This window comes from Eretmochelys imbricata, chromosome 10, assembly GCF_965152235.1.
Source record: "Eretmochelys imbricata isolate rEreImb1 chromosome 10, rEreImb1.hap1, whole genome shotgun sequence".
NCBI classification, from domain to species: domain Eukaryota; kingdom Metazoa; phylum Chordata; order Testudines; family Cheloniidae; genus Eretmochelys; species Eretmochelys imbricata.
The window spans coordinates 78,406,942-78,431,536 of record NC_135581.1 but is presented as its reverse complement, the minus strand read 5'-3'; the positions used below and the strand labels follow the sequence as shown (position 1 = coordinate 78,431,536).

Genomic DNA, 24,595 nt, shown 5'->3' with positions numbered 1-24,595 from the left:
TATAGACAGAAACGTTGTTTATATCCTCTAAAGGGGGGGGACAGCACATGGAAGCTAGAGTTCTTCTCTATGGCTTTGTTTTAGACAGTAGAAATCTATCTTCAGCATCTTGCGTACTGTTGCTCTTTCTCTTACATGCAGTGGGTAAATGCATAACATACTTCCTCTGTAATTCCTCTCTCTTTGAATTGCCTGATTTAGGGAGCAGAGCTCTCTTTTAACACCCATTTGCTCACATGGTAGAAGTTTGCTTTAATTAATTTCCAGTGGGCTAAACTCATCCCTGTTGTATCAATGCACTGACTCCAGTCAAGATACACTAGGAATAGATTTAGCCCAATATATCTTGTTTTTATGGGGGGGGAGGGTTTTTTGAATTTCTTTAACTTCTGCCTAACTGTCCAAATCCCCTTCATCTGACCCAACGGTAGATAAGTTTTACCATATTAAATGGGAGATCTTTTCTTGCTCTTTGCATCAGAGTGGGCCAAATTCCTCCTTCTCAGTCATACCAGCATCAATCCGGAGCAATTCAACTGTGCAAGGAAACCCAGTGCAACTCTACTTTGCAGAACCGCTGTTCTATCAAAGCTGCCTCCCTGGGATGCTTTTGCAGAGTGAAATAAATGAAGCACATGCTTTGCATTTGCACAAGCCCCAAACAATTGGTGGAGGGTGCCCTTTCATTGAGCTAATCCAGAGTAAAAATAAAAACCGGCAGTGGTATTTGTAGCTGGGCCAAAGGAAAAGGTTCCCATACAACTTTCTTTCTTTTTTTTTTTTTTGGGTGCCCTTTAATTTTATTTTTTTGGTAACTACAGTGCGAACATGACCATCACTTTTTCTTGAGACTCCCCTCGCTGCCTTTTCCTTTATGCTTTGCAAAATGAGCCCGGCTCCCCTGAATCTCGGGAAAGAAAGCAGCTATTCGCCGGTTTATAAAAGAAAGTGCATGAGCCTTTTGATGTTCTCCTGGAATATCCAGGCTCCAGTTCAAAGCCTGGTGGGGCAAGGGGGGGATCCGTTTGCTTTGCCTTGAAATGTCCAGTCGCATAAAGCGCCAGTTGGATCTTTTGTTCCCCAGAAGGGGCCTCCAGGAGAGAGAGGAGTGAGTGTGCACGGGGGGAAGAGAGGGATCGCTGGCCCCGGTGCAGGGGAGGCAGTAATGTTCATGCCTGTGTGTTTGCAAAGAGCAAAGGGAGATGCTGACAGATCCCTGATAGATGTGCAAGATGGCGCAAGCCCATTCCAGCCTCTCCAGCCACCAATTGTCTTAGGCAGCGCTCGCACCATGAGGATCTAGGTTGGCTTCCAACCACCCCCCCCTTTTTCCATTTCGGTGCTTTGGAGCTATTTTGGGGGGCCCTGAAACCCGCTTTTGAGGGGGCTGATTCTCCCCCCCCCCCACACCACTCCAGCTGGATTTCCCCCCCACCCCCCCGGATCGCAGAGGAGGAGAGACACCAGCCACACCAAAAGTGGATCCATGGCTTCCCCCGGCTCTCCTCTGCCGGCCGGCGTGTTCGGGTTCCTGCTGCTCGCCTTCGCGGGAGGTAAGCGGGGCTCCCTCTCCTGCCTGCCCGGGGGGTTGGGAGGGGGGAGGGACCCACGCTGGGGGGTGACCCCCGCACCCCATTCCATCTACCCCGGCTCCGACCGGTCTCTCCCGGCTCGGAGCGTGTTGCTGAGCCGCTTTCCAGAAGGGGCAGGAGCCCCTCTGTGGCTGGGGCATTTATTTGCACCCGGACACTGGGTCCCTGAATTTCTACCTGGCTCTAAACGGGGGGGTGTCGGCGGGGGGCACCAGCGCTGATCCAGCCACACACTCCCCGCCTGTGTTTTGATTTTCCTGGCTGCTTTGCTGGGAGCACATGGGTCTGTCAACAAGCTCCTTTCCCAGCAGGGAAATTTGCCAAGCAGCCGTGAATACTACAGTATCGCTGCAAACGGGTCGCGCTCTCTCTGCACCCCCCCGCGCTCTCTCTCCACCCCCCACCCTCTCTCTGGGGCCAGGCAGCACTTGCTGGCTCGGTTGCTATTTTTTCTCCACTTTGGCAGTTCATTATCAGAGGCAGACTCGCTCTTTTCGGGGCTCCAGCCAGCAGCTCGAGAGTCACGGCAGTTACATGGGGAGCTGAATTCCTGAAGCTCAGTGAGGCTCATCCTTGCACTGAAATGCCCTTCTGATTTCATTTGGGTCTGAGTCATTCTGAAACCGGGCCAGAGGTCTGTAAGCGATATTCTGAAGCACCGAGTAAACTTTTTTTCAACACACACACACAGAGGCAATTTATATTCTGCATTAGCATCCCCATGTTTGCAAAGTTCGACAGGATTTCCCCTTCCAAGCGGGCTCTTATGCGGGGGCGGGGGGTATGCTGGAAAACTGCAAGCTAAGCCATTTAAAATGTTCTCTGGCCAGGTTTTTGAAGTTTAAATCTTGATTGGTGTCAGTGGGGAAGATTGTGTGTAGCTGTGTAGATTGGAAAGAAGGGGGGGGGTATACAATTAAATAATGGGGGATTCCCCCTCCCCCACAGATGTTCCTATAGAATTTTCTGATGGCCTGTCAAATTATAAACCGGATTAATTGGAAATGTTCCAACTATTTCAGAAATGCTTTATGTTTAATTGGAAGAAAGAAAAGAATCCCCCTGCATATAGATTCAGAATAGACCCCATGGCATTCGTTATCACTGATAGGAATTAACGCTGGTGTTACTGAGTGATCTGTGATTGCAGTGGTGTTTGCACCATTACTATTTAGAATTCACACCTGGAAGATATACACACACTGGGGTGTGTGTGTGTGGGATGAATCCTACCATAAAATGCACAATCCTTGTCAGTGGAAATGATAGCTAACAGGGTAGAAGTTATAGTGAAAGTTATAAGGGAAACAGCAAACTATTTTAAACCTACAAGTGTTATGCTTTCATGTAATGCTTGGCTTCGGTTCACACAAATGCCAACACAACCAGTAACACCCCCATAGGTGTAAGGCTGAACTACAAAAACGTCAAAGGGATTTTCCCCTGGACCTATCACAAACCCTGCTGATAAATTGTAACATTTTCTCCCCTAGTCTGGGTGCCCTTAAAATACAAAATCAATGTAAAAACAGAACCAAGAAAGGCAAATGATCTTCTTTGGCAAAGGTGGAAAAATTCATGTGGGAAAAGGATTTTCTCTCTTTCCCCCTCCCCGGTTCGTGGAGGAACCTGAACGAAATACGGTACAAGTTGTTTGAGAAACAGCTTAGCCTTCTCAGAACAGGAGAACAGTGTTACACTTAATCTGGGTGTATGAAAAATGATTAGGAAACCAGGGTGCTGGGTTATTACGGTAATAAACCTGCTGTACAGTTCTTAGCAGCCAGTGATGGAAGAAGTGTGTGTAGCCCTTGGAAAATATAAAAACAGTGATGAATTGAACAGTAATGAGACAGGTCTCCTTATTACAATCAGCCTGGTATGATTTCTGGACAGATAATAGTGCAATTAAGGTGATTGAAATAATGCTTGGGGTGTTTTTACCTCTTTTTTTTTTCCTTGCAAGTTATTGAAAGTTTAACCTTCAAAAATCAAGCTCATTATTAGTTTATTGTCTACTGATCTCTTAGATGGGCATCATGTTTTCGTTTGTATTGCAGTGTGTAGTTGTTTTGGTGACTTTGTGGTATGCTTTCGTGGTCCTTCTTAGGAACATTTGGCTGCGGTTTAAAAGGTGGTTGTTGTTTTTTCCTTCTTCTTCTAGGATTTTTTTCTCCCTCAATAGGCTTAACACTGTAGAAACAGTGAGTGTAAGTTTCTGTGGCCCGCTGAATTTAATAAAACGTTCTATGTGTATGTCAATCAGTAACTCAATAGAAACCTTTTCCACTGTGAGGGAGACTGTGACTCATAGGTTCTGCATAGAGGAGGTAGTGTGTCATGTTGGGCTTTCTTTTTCTCAGGATGCTCTCTCTTTTCATTACATAATGCTTGAGTTCCATCCTCCGTGTTTTTCAAACTTTCCAAAATTAGTGCAGGCTGCCTCTTAAATAAACCAAGTGAAAGCTGAACTGGCTGGGGGCTCAGTTCATGGGATCTGGGTTCAGCTTCAAGACAGTATTTCCTCTTTTTTTTAATTTCCTGGAGTTCTTTGTTCTGGGTGATGGACAGCTTTTGTCTGTCATTGCTGAGCCCTACATTCAAAGAAAGGCACAGGATATGAGATGCACCCAGGTTCTGCTTAGTAACAGCCTTGGAATTAAATGTTGTCATTTATATTTAAGTAGGCTTAACTTTTAAATTATTGAAGCTATAAGCTTTCGCTAATTCCTATTCTACATGGCTTTGGGTTTTTTTAATGTGAAAAGGGATTGCTTTCTCCTAAATTGGCATAAGACCCTGTCTTTTCTCTTAAAATACATACAGGGTATCTGGTATCATTTCCCTCATAAAACTCAAAGACAATATATGAAATTCAAACCTGCATTCAGTCTTTGTTTCGTTCAGGGAGTTCAGCTTGAGAATGTGTTTAAGTACTAAGAGCTGATCAGTTTTCATTTACAATCAAAATCTCATGGTTAATAAAATGACAGCAAGGGTTGTCTAGCAATAACAAAGTTACATGTAAAATCCGAGAGTGCTGAAAAGAGAGTGTAGAGTATGCCTGCATCTCCATATTGTGTAACTATACAATGATTGTTATTGTAATAACATCATTGTTGAGATCCCATGGTATCAGGGTGCCTATTATTATTTAATATTTATATTTCAATGGCACCTAATGGCTAATGCAGATAGTGCCCCATTGTATTAGGTGCTGTACAAACATATAGTCAGTCCCCGACCCAAGTAGCTAGATGAGACTCTGCATAATGGTAATACAGATAGAAATTTTATACATCTTTCTAATCTTTTTTTCCTGGTCTTCATTACGTATCAGCCTGCCGTCCTCCTACACCCAGAACTCCCTGTGAAGTCCATTGGGAGTTCAGAGCATGTAAAGAATACAGATTTGGGCCCAGGGTCTATATTACAATCCTGACTCCTCGCCCGCTCCCCCTCCATTTCTACACCAGTGTGACTCCACTGGTGTCATTTACATGGCATATGTGAGAGCAGAATCAGGCTCCCAGCAGTAACTTCTGTCAAATGGCAGAGAAGGCGTTTTAATGGTATACGTACAAATGAGGAACTGTCTTTTTTCCTTCGCACTGACTTTACTTTTCTGATTTCCTTCTTTGTGCCTGGAATTTCTCTCTCTCTTCTCTTCCCCTTGGAGCATGCTGAGTGCAGAGCACGGACCCCATGCAGCACCAGCCCCTTCACAGCTATGCTCCGCAGATACTTTAGAAGCAGTTCCATCGAGTGTGTGCTCCTTTATCCCCCCTCCCCCCCCCCCTGCGTTCGCTTCCCCACTGCCTAAAAGTAACTCCTTTGTCTGAAGTGTTGAGATCAAGAGAGCCTGGCTTTATCACCATGGCGCACCATTGACATTCAGAGGCTGGCTCCTACTCCCATTGAAGTCAATGGGAACTTTCTTATTGACTTCAACGGGAGCAGGATTGGGCCCGAGCCGTGCGGTTTCTGTGTGAGGAGCAGCATGTCAGTATAGCTCCATGCTGAGCTTCTGGCTTTTTCCTGTTGAAAGCAGAGAGCTAATTCTGCATTGATTAGAGAGCATGCCATGCATTTCATTTTGCAGATTGTAACAGCCTCAGAACATGAGCGGCTTTCTGGTTTTTTGACCCATAATATCACCCTTTTATTTGATCTAACCAGACAAGCCAGGCAAACCTTTTTCAGATTAAGAATTTTAATTTAAATTCGCCTATATCCAAATGCGGTGGGAGGGGAAATAGTCAATTCAGAATTACTTTGGAATCACCAACTTATTTGAACTTTACTGGAGCTTGTCGTTTTACAGAGTTTGGAAACTAATAAATTACAGAGCAGAGCTCATGAAAACCTACCCAGTCACTTTATCCAAAAGAATATGAACATTTTGGTTTTTCAAGGAAATAAAAATAATTGTTGACACATGTTCAGGAGTCACTGGCAAGCATATAAACCCAATGTTTAAGGGGCAGACATGTCAATAATTGCACTTTAAAAGAAGAGCGAGGCAAGCAGGCTGACATATTGGGAAAAGCACATAGCTACTAATCTGGTGTTGCTATTATATCAGATGTCACTGTCCCACCGCAGCCTGCACTTGAGTGGAGCCTAGACACTTAACAGTCCAGACCTGCTGCTGCTGCTTTAGTAATTTAAAACCGGAGTTTCATAGCCGAGGAAAGGATTTGTTTCATTTTTGCTCATTGTTTTGATGAAGCTAATCGTAAAACAAAAGTTGGGATTTTTTTTTTCTTTTTTGGGCAGAAGCTGGGATTGGACGATAAGGGATGGATCGCTGGATAATTGCCCTGTTCTGCTCTTTTCCTCTGAAGCATCTGGCACTGGCCACTGTCGGAAGACAGGATACTGGGTTAGATGGACCATTGGTCTGACCTAGTATGGCAGCTCTTTTGTAAACCGATGCTTTTGCCGAAAGAATCTTTGTAGCTCAGACCCATGCAATGAGTATGAAGGGGAAGAGGTGCTGATATTTCATTTGAAAACAGCTTTGATGTGTGGCCCACGCAACTGATACCCCCTGGAGGTGGAGCCAGTACTGATCAGCTAGCCCTTGGTACTTCGTTATATCTCCATCAGATTGATGGCCATGTTTGCCTCTGTTCATTTTCAGTAAGGTGTGGAATGAGAAGTGATAAGGCAAAGGGAATTGAAGGGGATGGAAAGAGCTAGTGTGGTATCTTTCTTCCTTAAATCCCTTGGGAATTAATAAAACACCCCAAAGATTAAATTAAGGATACGTTGGGGATATTTTTCCCCAAAGGAACCTGCTATGTCTGTCGTAGGGTCACCTTCCAGTCCAGGACTGTCAAGTCCGTGGCTTGGGGAGACTCTGAGTGCGGGCTGTAGACCTGTGATGCTAGAGAGAGAACTGCAGGGTCTCCAGGTGTCCTGCAGTCTCAATACAAAATCCCCTTCACTGTCCTCTTTCTTATCATCCACATGAGGTGCATGGCATTGCTGCCATCAGTTCGGAGCGAGAGCTCTCAAGGACGGTTTCCCTGCCGTCATTCTCCTTGTGAAGCACCAGGCACCCTGGGATGCCAGATAGGGATGGTGTGGCTAGTCCTCCCTTGGAAGTCTTGCAGGGTCCACGTTGTGAAGGATCCAGAAGGAAATGGGGAGCTCTTTGGATCCCAGTGCTATCTCCGGGCATTAGTTTTGATACCTTCAGGTGGCAGTTCTCCCCACAGACAACAGGGCTTGAACCAGCGCCCCTGGAAGTCAGTGAGGAAGGTTCCCATTCACTTTCTGAAAGGTCAGTGGGGCCCAGACACAGGGGTACAATGAGTGTCATATTTGGGGGCAGGAAAGAGTTCCTGACCTGTCACATGGAGCTATTGACATAGTCGTATTTGGAGGGTGAGGAGCAATTGCACTTTGCTCCCCAAGGGACAGAGGAGAAGATCAAGGTGGAGTTGCAGGAGAGAAAGAATGATAAAGAGGGAAAATGCCAGATGTTAAAAAAATGAGGGAGAAGGTCAAGTTAGAGAAGAAAACGGTCTTGAAGGAAGAGTGGGGACCAGGGGCAGAAGAAAAAAAAAAAAAAGATAAAAAGAACAGAACTTATGCTCTATGAAATATTTTGGATTAATTGGTCCCGTGGTGGTGGTTGTTTCTAGCTGTAGCAAAGAGAGATAGGGAAATATCCCTTTAAATAGTTTGCGGGCCCTCACTGTGCTCGGTGGTTTAGAAGCAGCCAGAGCATCAGTGTGCATGTAGGTAGGCCTGGTGTGTTTGGGTGTATTTAGAACAGGTGATTGTCTGGGACCCCGCTGTGCCTGGGTGGCTTCTTCATATAACTTGTTGTATGAAGAGCAAAAGACACAGCCATTGGTGACAAGGCTTGGGTCGCAACAGCGTCTGTGCTTTCTGCTGGAGCTGTATGAAACAGAGCATGTTCCCACCTTTGGAAGAGGATGGGTGATAATCCCTACCCCTGCCCACTCTGCTTTGGATGCTACAAGTAACCCATGTTTTCCGAGAGGTTGATTGGCATGGGCATGTTGGCAAGGACGTTGGGTGTTTTTGCCCTGCTTTGATACACATAATGTGAATCAGCCGTTGGGATGTGGTACGTGTATCCCATGTGGTTGACTTCCCATAACTGCAGTGGGATCTTGAGGATCTGTGTCTGAAATAGTTACAAAAAAGTTATATAGATCAAAGTTTTGTGGGCAAGATCCTTGCATGTGGCCAAATTGCACAGAGCACAAGTCAGGGTGTGTATATGCTCCCTTAGTCCTGCTGCTGCTCTGTGCCTGGCTCTTCCTCCTGTACTGGTAGAGCAGAACAAAGGCTGCTCTAACTTGCTCCAAGCCGCAATAACGTGCAGAAGGGGGCCCACTAACTTACCATGTGACCTTGAGCAATCATTTCGTCTCTCTGTGCCATCTTGTCTATTATAGTTCTTTGTGGCAGGGACTGTATCTTACTATGTGTGTGTACAGCACCCAGCGAAATGGAGCTGTGGTCTTATTTGAGGTCTCTAAGATCGACTGTAATCTAAATAATAATAATGCATCCTATACTCCCAGGTGACTGTCTACTCTATAATGACAGGTTTCAGAGTAACAGCCGTGTTAGTCTGTATTCGCAAAAAGAAAAGGAGTCCTTGTGGCACCTTAGAGACTAACCAATTTATTTGAGCATGAGCTTTCGTGAAAAGCTCATGCTCAAATAAATTGGTTAGTCTCTAAGGTGCCACAAGGACTCCTTTTCTTTTTGTCTACTCTATGAACACCTTATTGCTGACTAATTCCACTCAATAGCTCAATCTGGAAGAGGTCTTTCCCCTTTCCGGGTATTCCCAAATAGACTGGGAATTGAATTCGGGCCTCCTGAGTCTTAGACTGGTGCCCCACCCTGGACCATCCTTCCAGCTGAGAGCCCCACTGGCTACAGCTTTGTTTAAAGATGGTCACAACCAACATGTTTTGGGTCTCACTCTGGAGCAGGCCGTAGAGTTTGGAATTTTTCTCACCCTTGTTGTCACTGTCTTCAGAGTTCTAACCCCTGGGAATTGTCTGCTCTAGTTTATAACATCGGGGGGCATTTTGCTGAATGGGAGACTGGTTCTTCACTTCATACTTGCTCCTTACTCAGGCAAAATGTTCATCAGCTGATGGGAGGAGAGGCAATTGTACTGGGGCCCCAAAGCATCCGCAACTGGGGTGAAGTGGGAGCCAGTCAGTGAACATGATGTAGTGGGCCCAAAAGTCCTCTCTATGCCTGCAATCCCTGGGTGAAGAGGGCTGGGCTGGGCCCTAGGTCAGATGTCCCAGAGGTGCTGCGTTATCCTTGGCTAAGTCCTTGTGCACTCCCATGAATGATGGACGTGTTTTATGTGCGCTGATGGAAAATAGCTTTATATAACCTCCCATCGAAATGGAAAGGGGATAAAAAATTCGGTGCTAGTAAACTTTACTAGGGACCATTATAGTCTGTTCTCTTCTTTAAATGTAAATTTTCTGAATGCCCTAAAGAGCCAGTTTGCACTATACTACAGAGTAGGGCTCTACTAGTCAGTGACTTGGTCATCTTCAGGAAGATTTAAAGGGACACTGTCCAGATTTTTAGGTACCCAATTTCACCAGCCTCGAAACAGTTGTCATCTGCTAGAGAACCTCCTTCAGATCCTAACTCTCTAATAAGAATATAAGAATGGCCATACTGGGTCAGACCAATAGTCCATGTAATGCAGTACCCCGTCTCCCGAAATTGGCCAATGCCAGGTGCTTGAGAGTAGTGAACAGAACAGGGCAATTTATTGAGTGATCCGTCCCCTGTCGTCCGTCTCAGCATCTGGCAGGCAGAGGCTCAGGGATACCCAGAGCATGGGGTTGCATCTTTGCCCATCGTGGCTAATAGCCACTGATGGACCTATCCCCCATGAACTTATCTAATTCCTTTTTGAACCCAGTTATAGTTTTGGCTGTCACAACATCGCCTGGCAATGAGCACCATAGGTTGACGTATTTCCTTTTGTTAGTTTTAAACCTTCTGCCTATTAAATTCATTGGGTGACCCCTGGTTCTTGTGTTATGTGAAGGGATGAATAACACTTCCTTATTCACTTTCTCCACACCAGTCATGATTTTATAGACCTCGATCATATCCCCCCTTAGTCATCTTTTTTCCAAGATGAACAGTCCCAGTCTCTTTACTCTCTCCTCATATGGAAGCTGTTCCGTACCTTTAATAATTTTTGTTGCCCTTCTCTGTACCTTGTGCAATATTAATATAGCTTTTTTGAGATGGGGTGACCAGAACTGCATGCCATATTCAAAGTTTGGGCCTACCATCGCTTTATGTAGTGGCATTATGATACTTTCTGTCTTATTAGCTAACCCTTCTCAATGGTTCCTAACATTCTGTTCGCTTTCTTGACTGTCGCTGCACAGTGAGTGGATGTTTTCAGAGATTTACTACAGTGACCCCAAGATCTCTTTCTTAGAATGGTAACCGCTAATTTTGACTCATCATTTTGTATGTCTAGTTGGGATTACGTTTTCCAGCGTTCATTACTTTGCATTTATCAACACTGAATTTCATCTGCCATTTTGTTTCCCAATCACCCAGTTTTGTGAGATTTCCCTTGTAACTCTTTGCAGTCTGCTTTGAACTTAACTATCTTGCATAATTTTGTATCATCTGCAAACTTTGCAACGTCATTGTTTACCCCTTTTTCCAAATCATTTATGAATATGTTGAACCGCACTGGGCCCAGTACAGACCCCTGGGGACCCTGCTATTTACCACTCTCCACTGTGAAAACTAACCATTTATTCCTGTCCTGTCTTTTAACCAGTTACTGATCCATGAGAGGACTTACCGTCTTAAGAGCCTTTGGTGAGGGACCTTCTCAAAGGCTTTTTGAAAATCCAAGTACACTGTATCCACTGGGTCATCCTTGTCTACATGTTTCTTTGACACCCCCATTTTATTAAAACATAGTCCCGTGATACTGAGAAATTTAGAAAGCAAAACTTTTTTGTAGGACCTGACCAAAAAACAATTGGTTTGTGCTCCTCTTTCTGCTGGCTCTGCAGTTAACTATCAGAAGCTCTGATCCTGCTCCCACACATCCATAGGCATTTACCTTTACTAACCATGATAGTTCTGTGGGTAAGGCACCTTGGGCCGAACTCTTCATTGCATTTCTCCAGGTTTATGCTCATGTGGCCCCATTGACAGTGGAATAATGCAGAGGACAGTCAGGCCCCTTATATTCAATAGGCTACACGAGGCTGGATTTGGTAGTCTGACAAGTTCACGTTGTGTCACTGACATTGAATTTAAACCATCCAGAGAATTGGACAGGAAAATTGTCCCTGTGAAGGGGCATCTCCATTAGCCTAAAGCTGGCAAAGACTGCATAGCCATGTCATATACCAGCTGCCGCTCCTCCCCCAACATATGGAGACAAAGGGCTGGGTGAGGACAGCAGTGGGCATGGTGGAACTGAACTGGACTGGGACCCATTTTAATTCCTAGCTCTGCCACTGACTTCCTGTGTGACTTTAGTAAGTCATTTAATTTCTCAGTGCCTTGATTCCTTCACCTGTGGATTGGAAATAATCATAGTACTAGCTTTGTCTGCTTAAGCTGTAGGTTCTTTGAGGCAGGGATGATCTCTCTTTCCGTGTGTTTGTACAGCGCCTAGCACAACGGGGCCCTGATCTGAGTTGGGGACTCTACAAGTTACACTATTACAGATCTTAACAATAATTACTCTTGTAAAAGAAAAGGAGTACTTGTGGCAGCTTAGAGACTAACCAATTTATTTGAGCATGAGCTTTCGTGAGCTACAGCTCACTTCATCGGATGCATCCGATGCATTGCATCCGATGAAGTGAGCTGTAGCTCACGAAAGCTCATGCTCAGATAAATTGGTTAGTCTCTAAGGTGCCACAAGTACTCCTTTTCTTTTTGCGAATACAGACTAACACGGCTGTTACTCTGAATCTGGTAAAATAAGACTTTTTAATTTCATCTTTTTTGAAAGCACGGGGGGAAACGGTTCCGAAATGGAAAAGGACAAAATCAGGGGAAGAAAAATTTCTTTTCAAGCTTCTAAAGGGAATCACAATGAATGCTGAGTTTTAAAAAAATTAAAATTATAAAAACAAATAAACTTGGAAGTGTCTTCTAAGCTTTTAATTCATTCAAAGTTCCTTCTCTTTCAGCACTAGGTAACTCTCATAGTTCCAAAGTGCTAATTGGCTTCTCTGTGTGATCAATATGAGGAGATATTTTGCGTTCAGTAACCCTATACATTGACACGTGTATTATTCGGAAAGATGTTAAATATTTCTCAAAGGGGGAGTTGTAGGATGAAGCCTCCAGTCATTTTCTCTTTTCTTTTATGTCAGTGCTAATAATACTCACCCTCCCTCCCTTTAAGAGAAGGTACAGCAATTTCCCCTCACAAATTCCAAAGCATAGGCAGCTGGAGTTAAGACAATCATTTGTTTAATTGGCTGAACAGTGCCCGGTTACTCTGTGTCATCAGTCAAGCTGGCTGCTGAGTAGAGTTTTAGAAACAGTTTGCATCTTTTCAGGCAGTGAATATAACACACACTGACTCAGAGTCTATTTTCATAAATCCCTCTTTCCAGGGACTTTGCATGGGATGATGTTAGGTTTGATATACAGCCAAGATGTGGACAGGCATATCAGGGAATTAGACTTTTCTAATGAATGCACATGGCCTGAGTAATTACCCCCCACCCCAATTAATTACAGAGTTGAATGGTTTACATTTGACTAGAAAATGGAGTTTATTTCCACTTTGCTTCAAACTGGTGGCTTTCTGATAAATTTACTCTGCTATTTATGAGACAAGAGTTTACATTTGTTTGGTCCTTATCCATCTAATCTATCTATCTAATCTATCCATCCTCTCCTACATCCAGGTTGACCTCTAAAGTAAACATTCCTTTGTCTAAAAGGAGGCTGCTTGTCCCACAGGGGGAATTCTTGTGGTAACGTCATCATTCCTTTTACTGTAATCTGGACTGTCATGGAGAAAGCCTGGGCTCAGAGTTTGGAATCTGCCTTTTAAGATCCGGAATCTGATAAGGAAAATCTTTGCTTCACTTGAATTTCCCAATATGTGTAAAGTCAAATGGACTTTGAAAATCTCCCCCAGAGTCCAAAGGCATGGTGCCCAACTCCTTTTGAAAATCAACTCCCATTGGAGCCTTTGAAAAATCTTACCCAAAGAGAGCATTTCTGGGCCAAAAGGACTTTAGCTCAGGCAGTTCCTGGATCTGATAGCGCCACCCTTTCCCATGTTGAGTAAGGATGGGACAGCTTGGAGAGTAAAGTAATACTGAGGGTGAGTATGGGAAGCACCACCTGGCCCCGTGTGAGCAGAGGAAGTGATATAGGATCTCAGGCCTTCGGCTTAATTCAGTCCTTAGCGAGGCAAAACTTCCAGGACGAATTCCCTGTCTTATACCCCTGTCTCACCTGATTGGCTCTTTTTCACATGGAGAATCCCATTGATTTCATGAACAAGGATGTGCAGAACTGGGCCTCATTCAGTGGGAGTTTTGTCTGGGTAAAACCTGTGGCCAGATTCTGCCACATTTGATTCATGGTCAGTAGTACCTTGCTCCATGGATACTCAGTGTCTTACTTTCTAAGTGGTGCTTTCGAACGGTGTACCGGGTGTCCCTTCAGGTGTTGCCTTCCTCCTGACATTCCTGAATATGGGCACACAGGAATCTGGCTGTATATCTCAGTTACTTATATGGCCCCATTACTTAGTTTCTGAGCACCTCCTAAACATCTTAATGTATTTATCACCCCTGGGAGGCAGGGCAGGGCTGTTATCCCCATTTCACAGAGGGGAACTGGGGCCCAGATTTTTAAAGGTGTTTAGGTCCCTAAAAACACACACAGTGGGATTTTCTGAAGTGTCTAAGCACTTAAGAGCTTCTGAATATTCCACTGGTCACCCCTCTGCATCTTTAGGCACCTCACCTCAATGCCTGGCCCTAAGTGACTTGCCCAGGGTCACGCTGCTGGAAGTCTGTGGCAGAGCAAGGAATTGAACCTTATTTTCCTAAGTCCTTAGGCTAGGGCCCTAACCACAACACCAGCCTTCCTGTAAGCAGAGAGGTGTGTTCCACATGCCCACAGAATAAGCTGGTGGGAAATGGGCATAGCCAGCCCCAAGGTGCCAGCAAGCATAGTAAGCCAGAAGAGGGCTGGGGAGGGGTGATTTGCTGCTGATCTAGGCTAGGAGGAAGCTAGCCCTCTGGAGGAAGAGGGAATCGGGGTAGGATTCCAGCCCCAGAGAGGGGTCTGTGAGTTGCCATGCAAGTCCCCCAAAAGGCACAATCCAGCTCCTCACTTCAAAAAAAACCCACCCCCAGGTTCGGCGATCACTGAGTATCTTTCAAGCCTTCCACGAACCAGCACGTGCCTGAGAGCAACAGATTTTTTAAAATGACGAGCTACAGCCCTTTCCTCATTCAAGCCGCGCGCACAGTCAGGATCAAGGCAGAATGTTTACCGAGGTAAACATGATTATCCCCAATCAGAGGCCCTAATGATGGTTATTATAATGACAGCAATTGTGGGGAAAGGGTGTGTAATTACGTTGATTCTTCTCTTTATTGTACATATAATAATAAGCAATTTCATGCAACAGACGAGGGGGAAGATGGGGCATTTATTTCATTAGGCTCTTCAGTGATTGGGTGTTGGGCCAAATCCTGAAGTCTTTACTCAGGCAAAATTCCCACTGGTGGGAGTTGAATGAGTAAGAATCTTGTTCCTATTACAGAAGGGTCCAGAGGCCTCAGCAGAGAATGGGGCCCTGTTGTGTTAGATGCTATTTAGACTCTGGCCCATGCTGCAGAAAAATGCTGAACATTCGTCTAATTCCTTAATTTGGGGGGAAATGTAACTGACGGATTCTGCTGGCTGCACTTTGAGCCGCTGAGAGAGCCACAGGGCTGTCTCTTAAAAAGGAGCTGGAGGGTCCGGTTAATCATCGAGGTGTGTGAGGCTATCCTGACATTCTAAGACATGTAACAAAAGGTTCGTAACCTGGTGGGAGAGCATGTTTATTTTAGGGGGCCGCTGCTACATGGAGGCTGTCCATTTCGTGTACACATGCCTACCTCTCCAGCAGCACCTTTGACATGCCATGCATTACCCTGCCTCCTTCGCTGGCTCTGTCCCTGTGCCTCCTCTCAGGTTACACTCAGTATCTACCCCTAGTAATCCAATTTAAGCGGCTGTATATAAGTAACTGATAGGAACTAAAGGAAAAAAAAATAGAGGAAAAGTACCCTAGCTCACAAAGCAGAAGAGAAGGTAATTTTGTTTAAAAATAACCTTGTATCACTTTCCCTTATTTATTTTTAGCTAGCACGAAAGGTATGCATAAAGAGCCCCTCAACACATTTGATGTCATCTGTGTTTACAGCACCTAGCAGAACAGGATCTGGTTCTTGGATGAGGTCCTGTAGGCCCTACTGTCATATAAATGATAAATGATGATAAGTTGTGGCTTGGGGTCACCAGGTAAAACGTCTCTATAAAGGTGTCAATTCTGCAAACCTGTGCGCAGAATTCATCCCATTGGAGCCAGTGGGAGAGAGGCAGAACTACTTAGATAAGCGCTCCCAAAGCCAAACCCAAAAAGCCCCGTGGATCAGAATGGATTCTCTAGCACTAGTAGATTCCACCTGGTGGAACTTTGTCTGGACACATGCACATGCCAGGATTCCATTAACTTCACTAACCCATTCCAAGGCAAAATTTTAAGTTACGATACCAACAGCGCTTTGGGACAAGGAACTTGTTGATCTCTCAACCGCATCGGCAATTTTAGAATCGTCTGATGTCACAGTGTCAAACTTCCTTCTGACCCAGGGAATGATCCCTATTGCAACAGTTTCCTCCGGTGTAGCTGACGTATTGCTTGCTGGAGTGTTCAAAGTTGGTTTGACTAATTGCCTGTTTAGTCCCCTGGGGTTTGTTTATGAAGTGTGGTAGGTTCTATAGTAATCGTTAGAGAAGGAGAAGACATAAGGTAACTGGAAAGTTATCTAAGGTAGTTGCCCAGATTGCCACTATGGTATCTATGAGTATGGCAGTAGGATCTTGTCTGCATCCAGGGAATTTGCAGCAGTGTAACTATATCAGCAGAGTCCCTGGAGACTAAACACTGCTCTCCACCCTACAAGTGGACTTTCCAGGGCAGGGTTGAAACATATTGGCAGGGGAACATGAAAGGAACTTTAACCGCTATTACCCTAGCCCCTTTTTCTCCTCCTCCCTTCAAATCAGTGGGAGAGTTTTGCTGTTGATTTCAGTGGATGCGGGGTTGAGCCCATTGTGTGCTTGGCTGACTCTACCTGTTGAGGATGTTGCTGATTAAATGATGGCTACCCCATTAATTTAAACTGGAACTTTCATGTGCTCCTAGGACGTAAAGAGGTGAAGAGATACGGATACGTACTATGGAGAATGGCATCATTACTGCGGTTTTACTTGGTTACACTAGTTCTTACAACATCATCTCTTCTTCTCTTTTGCTAGAGAACTGCAAGAAGAGCTGAAGGGAGTGACATACCAAAGAAACGTTAGCTAGATTTGGTCTAATTTTCAGTGTATTTTGTCATCTTTTATGTAGTGTGAGACTGAATGGAAATATCCTCCAGACAGGACCATTTAAAATCCATGACAAGCCCCCCGTCGACATCAGAGGGAGTAAGATGAGACTCAAGGTGCATAGAAAGTAAATTTGGTGCTGTTGTTTCTGGAATATGTAGCAGAGAACTTTTCCACTGAGTATCAGCATGATCTGGCACTCATACCCATTCTGCAAATTGGTGGGTTCCAGGTACATTGCACATGCAGCCTGCAGCAAGCAGCATTTTTTTCAGAGAACTGTAGAAATTGCAGATGGAAGAGGCATGTCTGATGATCTGATCCCTTCCTGGAACTGCAGGATTGTGTTCAACAGCATTTCTATTTGATTTAGTTGGGGTACGTCCTGCAGCAGGGGGTTGGTCTAGATGACCTCCTGCGGTCTCTTCCAACCCTAATCTTCTATTATTCTCTGATCTCCTCATGTTTGAAAGCAGCATCTGATGAATGCCCCACATGATGAGGCTTCCAACGCAACCCTTGGGAGACTTGTAAAACACAATTGTTGGGAAGACTTTCCTGTTGTTCAACTTAATTTTCCTTTTCTCAGAGTCCTGACAGTACCTCTAGTGATCCTTCCTCTTAACCACCCTAGTAAAGTCTCCATCCATGGTGTTTACACCCTTCAAATATTTATATTAGGACAGCTGTCCTTTGATCCCCTTTTACATTTCAGGTGTGCATGTAAACACTTACTCTGAACTATTCTTAAAAGTGCTGGCCTATATTCATCTTTCCTTCAAGTCTGTAATCACGACTGCATTGCAAATTATAGCCTAAAAAGGTGTGCTGGACTAAATGAAGCATAAAATACAAAGAACATAGTGTTTAGACATTCTGTTGGGAAAAGGAGAAAATTAGCATGTATCTTTGTGGTGTGAAGCGTGGATTTGCTTAGTGTTAGAAATTCTACGTTAACCCATGTTCTAAAGATGTCAGTTAGTGTAATGGGCTGCAGGAGATGTTTTGTGTTTCTGCTCCATAAGATTGTGAGTTAATATTACTGTGCCTACTTTACTGTTCATTAAGAATGTAATAATGACATCATGTGACTGCTACTACATAAGATGTGCTAGGTGGTAAAAGTAAAGGCCCAACTCAGCCGATTAAGGGGCTTCCCTCAGAAGGCACCACTAGCTTCCTGGAAACAATAAGTTGCAAGGAACGTGCAACTTGAGGGTCGTGACTCCCGGGGGGGTGTCATAAGTCGGGGGCCGTGGCCACCATCCCTTTCTGTTTGCTTAGAGGAGTGGCTGAAGCTTTTTTTCCTGTTGTCACCTAGGGTCATGAGGTGGAGAATGGCTGCTCTAAAGTAACAGATGCGCATTGTTTGAGCGAATCCTTCTTTTATAGACATTGCCCCACCAGTCAGGGCTAAGGTAATAGTCTCGAAGTGGGTATAATATGGCTGAGATTTCCTAAGCCACCTCAAGGGTTTGGATGCCCAGTTCCCATTCATTTCAGTCCCTTAAGGCATCTCTGAACAACACTGCCTGCAGCTGCTCCTTATTGTATTTCCCTAGCCAGCTCCAGGAGGGTTCAAAATGAAACACAGACTCTGAGCTGCTTGTTGGAATGCGCGTGCTCTTCCCAGGTGCTCCTCAGGGCACCAGGAGCAACTAACTATTCCTTGCTGGAGCGGTCCCTTTCTAGTCTTCTTGACCAAGCAGCTTCTGCCCGTTTCTTGGGAAAGGTCCTTACGGCCCAGACACAGCAACCTGTTGTTTCTGGACGGGTTTCATAAATCCCTGGTCTTAGTCAAAGCCTTAACTCTGGATGCTTCTTGTGGATTAAGTAACTGACTTGGTTTGTTCCCTTTTCCCCCCATCTTCTAGATTTTGGTCATTCCACCGAGCTGGCCTTCGCCGTGGAGCCCAGTGATGACATAGCCGTGCAGGAGCGGCCGCTGGTGCTGTACTGCCAGGTGGAGGGAATCCCGCCCATCACCATTACGTGGCGGAAGAACGGGGCGATGGTCATGGACAATGAGAACACCTTCGTGCTGGCCAATGGATCGCTGTACGTCTCCCGCTTCCAGAAAGTCAGGGGGGACGGGTCGTCTGATGAAGGCGAATACGACTGCATGGCTCAAAACCGCTTTGGGCTGGTGGTCAGCCGTAAGGCGAAGATTCAAGCCGCTAGTAAGTACTGTGCTCGCCCTATCCAGGCCTCCAAATTCCAGCCAAGGATGGTCTTGTTTTGGAAGTAGAAACGTTCATTCCCTGGTACCATTGAAGGATGCATAGTAGTTGCATTGGCTGGCTGGAGGTAGAGCAGTAAGTCTACAAGGATCTAAATGATCTGAACGCCAAGGGGGCATCACAACTTGACTATAGATCTGAGATGCAGAGGCACATGTGCTCCCATTCTGTCCCAGAGCTAATGGGTTTTTGGGAGCCCAGCTGCCACTTACGTTTTCTGCCTGCCTGCCCTCCCTGTATCTGGTGCACAGAGACGTGGCTTGGGCGTGCTTTCAGAACTGGTGCAGGAGCGTCCGTGCGCCTCTTTCTGTAGATCTTACACGCAGGGCTGGAAGGGTGAAAGTTCATATATGGACGGGATTGCTAAACAGTAAGAACCAAGCCATTGGCAGGCTTCTGTCTGGAAACCTGAATGCGGGGTGGAGGAGAGGATTAAAAGAATGAGAGAAAAAGGCAAGTGGGGAGCAGATGTGGGCTATCGCTGTGATCTAATCTTTGGAATAATTGTACTCCTGTAAAAGGAGAGCTAATCAGCCCTTGCTTAAGGAGGAGAAAAATAAAGAGACCTCATGGTAGTAAATCCCCTGTCCCAAAGGAGTGTGTTGCAGTCAGTCACACAGCGAATACTCCATCACTCATGTCTCTTCTGTTCTGTGTTTTGAATTCTCTTTGCCTCTCGCCGCTGCTAGGTACCATTCATAAGGCATCACTTTTCCAACAGTAGGCAAAGACCTTTTGAAGGTCACTATTTCTTTGTTATTTAAGGCAGGCAGTATGGAGGCAGCAAGGCTTATTTACTCCGTGGCATTGCGTTGCCTTCGGGGGCGAGGCTAACAGCACAAGACAGATTGTCTGTTGTAGGAGCCTGTAGGGGGGAAAAAAATGAAAATGTCAAAGAGTGAATGAAATTTAAAAAAAGAAAGAAAGGGAACAAAATACTGAGTGGAACACGATTGTGATTCCGTGGCCTGCCTGTGCCTGCAGTCTGCTGCTCTCTTATTTATCCCATTGTATTTGGAAATGCTGTTCCTGAAGTTAATTCTTTCTTGAGTGGCATATGCTCTGCTGGTGTTTTCCTAAATGCAGCCTGCTTGGGTTTTTGATTGCTGGTTTGGTCATGAGTCTGAGGGTTGTCCAGATAGCAGCAGCAGCTAACAACCCCCTGAGTGGTGGTTTCTGTCTATGTGCCTTCCACAGAGGGTCTGTCCTTTTGCCAGTAGGCTATCTGCAGGCTGCCTGAGGTCCAATAGGGTGTCCTTTCTGCATTCAACCAGATCTGGTGGTTATATCTAGGCGTGTACTTTATGTACAGTTCGAGTAAGGAGATAGCCAAGGTGGGAATGGGGTATCACCAGGCTGAGGTCCTTCATGTAAAAATTCTGGGCCAACATTATGAAAAGACCCCAACTCCTTTAAGAGAACATGATTTGCTCGCTCTAGGAGTGGTCCCATAAAAACGCTTCCATTGCCTTTGTAATTTATTTTGAGACCATCTGATGGAAGGGGCAAAAAAGCCCAGGCAATATCCTCCGTCAGGGTGTGGAACTTCCCTGGTTATACTTATTGCCACCGAAACCACTTAAAATCCTTCCCTTCCTGCTGTGGGGCTTTGGATCGCTGACTGTCCTTAAAGGGAAAGTCCTGCCATCAACCGTTCCTGAGTGTATGGAGAGGCCATCAGCCAACCTCGCCTTTTAGTGGTGTGAGTAATGACAGTATCGAGGAGGCAAAGGGTCTGGATCTGTGCCAGGCAAGTAGCCAGATCTGTAACATGTCAGTCTCCTGAGGACAAGCCTCAGAGCGTTTTTGGTGACCAGTTTTGTCATTTCTGAGCTGGGAGATGGCTGACACAGGAGTATAATTTCCGACTTCCTGGCCCTGTAAGTGGGAGATGTAAGAGCCAGAGGAGTTACCTTTGGGATAGCTGATTGTCAATAAACAGTGCTCTCTAGGCTATGGTGTCAATATATATGTGAAGAACTGTGTGTTCCTCAATAGCATTTCCTTTGGTAACTAGATTTTAGCTTAAATCACAATGAAAGATAATCACGTTGAAAATATTCTGGACCATATTCTGGCTTCGGGCTTGGAACTGTCATAATTTCTTCCCATGCTCCATTAACCCTGTACAGAATATACTGTCTTCTCCTCACCCCGTGCAGTGAGATCCCACCAGGAATGGGAGTCATCTGCAGGGCATCGTGGTGCATGGAGCTGAGCATGTGTACTTGGGCCAGTGTAACCCACTGTTCAGCGTGTGTTGCCGATCCATAGAAAATATGAATCCGCCGCAAGTGCCAGCTAGAAACTTAGTTCAGTGGCTTATTCGTTAGGTCCCAGATTCAGTCCCCTCTGACGCTCAAGATGACGCCTGTCCTCCCTGGACCCAAAGCTTCACCACCCATCTTGCTTCTTCGTTAGAATGTAGAATGGCACCTCAGTCGACTGGGTATCAAAAAAGAACAGTTTCTATTTTTTTCAGCATTTTTATTAGGGGTTTTTTTTTTTTTGGACCGAAACAGGTGAAATTGGCATGAATTCATGAAAAAGTCCAGTGTCCCCGAATCTGCCTCTTTTGCTGAAAAAAGGTTTAGGTTGGAAATTTTGTTCCCCAGCTGTATTTAGAAGCAATGTTCCAAACAGGTGGAAATTGGTTTGTCGTCTCTTGCACTGGACTTCCACGCTGCCAGGGCCACCGGTTATTTATTCTTTGTCCCATGGTAGCACCTACGGGTCCCAGTCATGGATCAGGGCTCCATTGTGCTAGGCGCTGTACAAACATATACCAAAAAGATGGTCCTTGCCTTGAGGCGCCCACCTTGTGCATTAAGCACAGAAATTCCAGTTGCATTAACTGGTAACGAGCGCTTATAATCTTGGGTGCTGTTTTCCTTTAAGGAAGAAAATATGAAAGAGTTAAAAATGTCTATGGGCTAAATCCTGGTCCCCTGCAGATACGCCCTTCGTTCTGTACTGACAGCTGGGCAGAAAAGTGAAGGAGAAATAAAAAAAAAAAAATCATGAAAGTTTATCAAGGCTGCGCTACTGAGAAGTAAAAGGAATCTGACAAAGCAGAGCCCCCAGAGAGCTCTGCTATACATTTCACTCTGTTCAAAGGGATGACAGTCGTCTCATATCATCATGACAGACTCTGGCTTTGTATTGTCGCTTGGCTTGTAGTCTTCTTGGCTCGGTGGCGCATCCATGTTTGCATTCAGGAAGTGTGTTGGATATCGCCTTTTTTTTATGTTTCAAGTTTACTTCAACACATTGATATTGGGTAAAATTTAATTGGAAAACCAGGCTGATCACAGATGTACATATAATACAGGGTCCTCATGGTATGAATGCTCAGATTCGAACTCCTCATAGATTATTGGCATTGAAATGAAAGGTTATGCCGTATATCTCAGGGAAGGTAAATTACCTGAGCTTTTCAATAAAGTCTTGGATTTGGCAGTATTTAGACATCTCAGTGATGCAATGATTTGGGAAATTTTAATATAGAGAAACATGGTCTGAGCATAGAAATGGAGGCCAGACATTCCTGAGTCAACCAAGACTCCAAATCCTAGCTCTGGCACTGATTTTTCCTGCAGCCTTGGGCAAGTCATGTCATTTCTCTGCCTCAGTTTCCCCATCTGTAAAATGGGGCTAAACTGCACTTTTTTTACCTCCTAGGGGCAGGGTTATCAAATTTAATTAGTTAAATGCTATATAATTGCTATGTATTCTCATGAATAAAACCTAGGCTTCATAAGGGTACCTCTGTTGCTATACAGTAGTATTGCAGGGATGGAAATTGGCTTGTTCTGTTATGTGGATTTTCAGAACATGTGCAAATAGTATTTTCATACAGTAATTAATCGTACAGTAGTAATTAAACCGAACAAAGACCTTTGATATTTGTACCTGCATCTAGCAGACTTCTTGGCCTGTCCTTGATCAGAACTTTCCAGTTGTTTGTTGTTTGTTTGTCCAACCCCAGTGTGTGGGTTTGAAAGGTCGCAGCATATGGCATGCTGTTTTATAATCTGATTATGTTATTGAATACAGCTATTTTTTTCTAAAGATAACAGAACAGTTTCATAATTTATCTTCTCATATCTCTTAGCTTTCTTACTTAAAATCAGTTTCATGTATCCACGTTCTCCTAAGGGAAGGATCAGGGAGGATGTGTGAATGTATCTGTGTAGGTCTGGCTCTGGCTTGCAGAGATTCATGGGCAGGGGGGAAAAAGAGGTATCCTTTTTTAGCAGGACAGCATTAAAGATCTTTAGTTTGCCCCTGGAAAAGCTGATTAGAGGCACTTTGATCAGGCATTTTATTGCTCATTTCACACTAGCTCTCTTTTTCTCTCCAGGCCTGCAGATGTTGTGTTTAACTATAATAGCATCATTCAGTGGGCAGGCCACAGGTCTGGGCATCAGGAGACTCAGGGGTCAGTTCCTGGTTCTGATGCTGAACTCCTGGGCAATTTTGAGCAAGTCACTTCCCTTCTCTGTGCCTCGGTTTCTCCATCTGTAAAATGGGGATGATAATTCTGACCTCCTTGGTAAAGCTCTTTGAGCTCTATGGATGGAAATGCTATATAATCTCTAGGTATTAATAATGAAAAGGTGTGATGCTTTGTTTTGTTTTTGTTTTACATTCTCCATTTGCTGGATAAAACAGATGCAAAGGGCTTGATTGTGTCTGTAGGCATAGCCCTGAGCAAGACCATAAACTCCAGCATATCAACACTACTCTCTCAGAGGCACAAATTCCTCCCTGCTTCCTTCTCCTTCCAGCGGAATAGCACTTTCTGTTGGCTTCTACCACTGGCATGCAGGCATAGGGATTGGTGGAGCTCAGGCTCCGTCCACTCTCTGTCTACTCCTACCTACCTGCTCAGGTGAGGGAAGATAAATGGATCTAAGATCTGGAACGGATGAAGGAATGGGTTAGGAGCCCGTACGGTCTTGTAATTCAGGTCTCACAGCCTAGTCCCAAATAAACACAGGATGAGTTTAACATGGAAGAACTGAGTGGTATTTCCATTCCATGGGGTCTATGCCATGCACGCTGGTGTTATACCACTCTCCAGGCCTCCTTCAAGAGAAGAGCACTACAGAATGTAAAGCAGCTAGGCTCCTTACCATCACCGCCTTTTGTTTATCTAGGGCTGATCTGGAAGCCATGTGTCGTCTTGCAGAATTTGCAGCCTTTCCACCCGCACTATAATTTTGATGGAGCTGCCTTGCATCATCATAAATCACAGCCTGGCCTGTGGAATAGGACCCATTGATTATATCACTCAATAACAAGCAATTATCGCTAATTGGAAACCACTGTCCTAGTGAATGCTGGGTCAGCTGCTGCACACATCTGGCCTGATGCTGGCAAGTTGCACGGTTTGATCTGATTGTATTAAAAAAGGCAGTCTCATTGCTTGATGCCAAATGGGTTTCCTGAAGCCAGGCGAGATGTTTTGGCCTGATGCTTTGATCTAGGTTGGCACCCCACAATGGCTCTGCAGAGGGCTGTACCTGCCAGACAAGAGTTCCCCATCACCTCTTGTCCAGAGAGACCTCAGTTACCAGCACTGTAGGC

General features: G+C 44.9%; 1 protein-coding gene across 1 annotated transcript in view; it reads left to right on the top strand.

The window, feature by feature from the left end:
* The first annotated feature begins 1,486 nt into the window (after positions 1-1,486).
* Positions 1,487-24,595, top strand: part of IGDCC3 (immunoglobulin superfamily DCC subclass member 3) — a 183,415-nt gene continuing 160,306 nt past the window's right edge. The window contains exons 1-2 of the mRNA XM_077829340.1: positions 1,487-1,553; positions 18,638-18,943. Of these exons, the coding sequence (XP_077685466.1) occupies positions 1,487-1,553; positions 18,638-18,943 (373 nt within the window). The remainder of the gene's footprint in view (positions 1,554-18,637; positions 18,944-24,595) is intronic.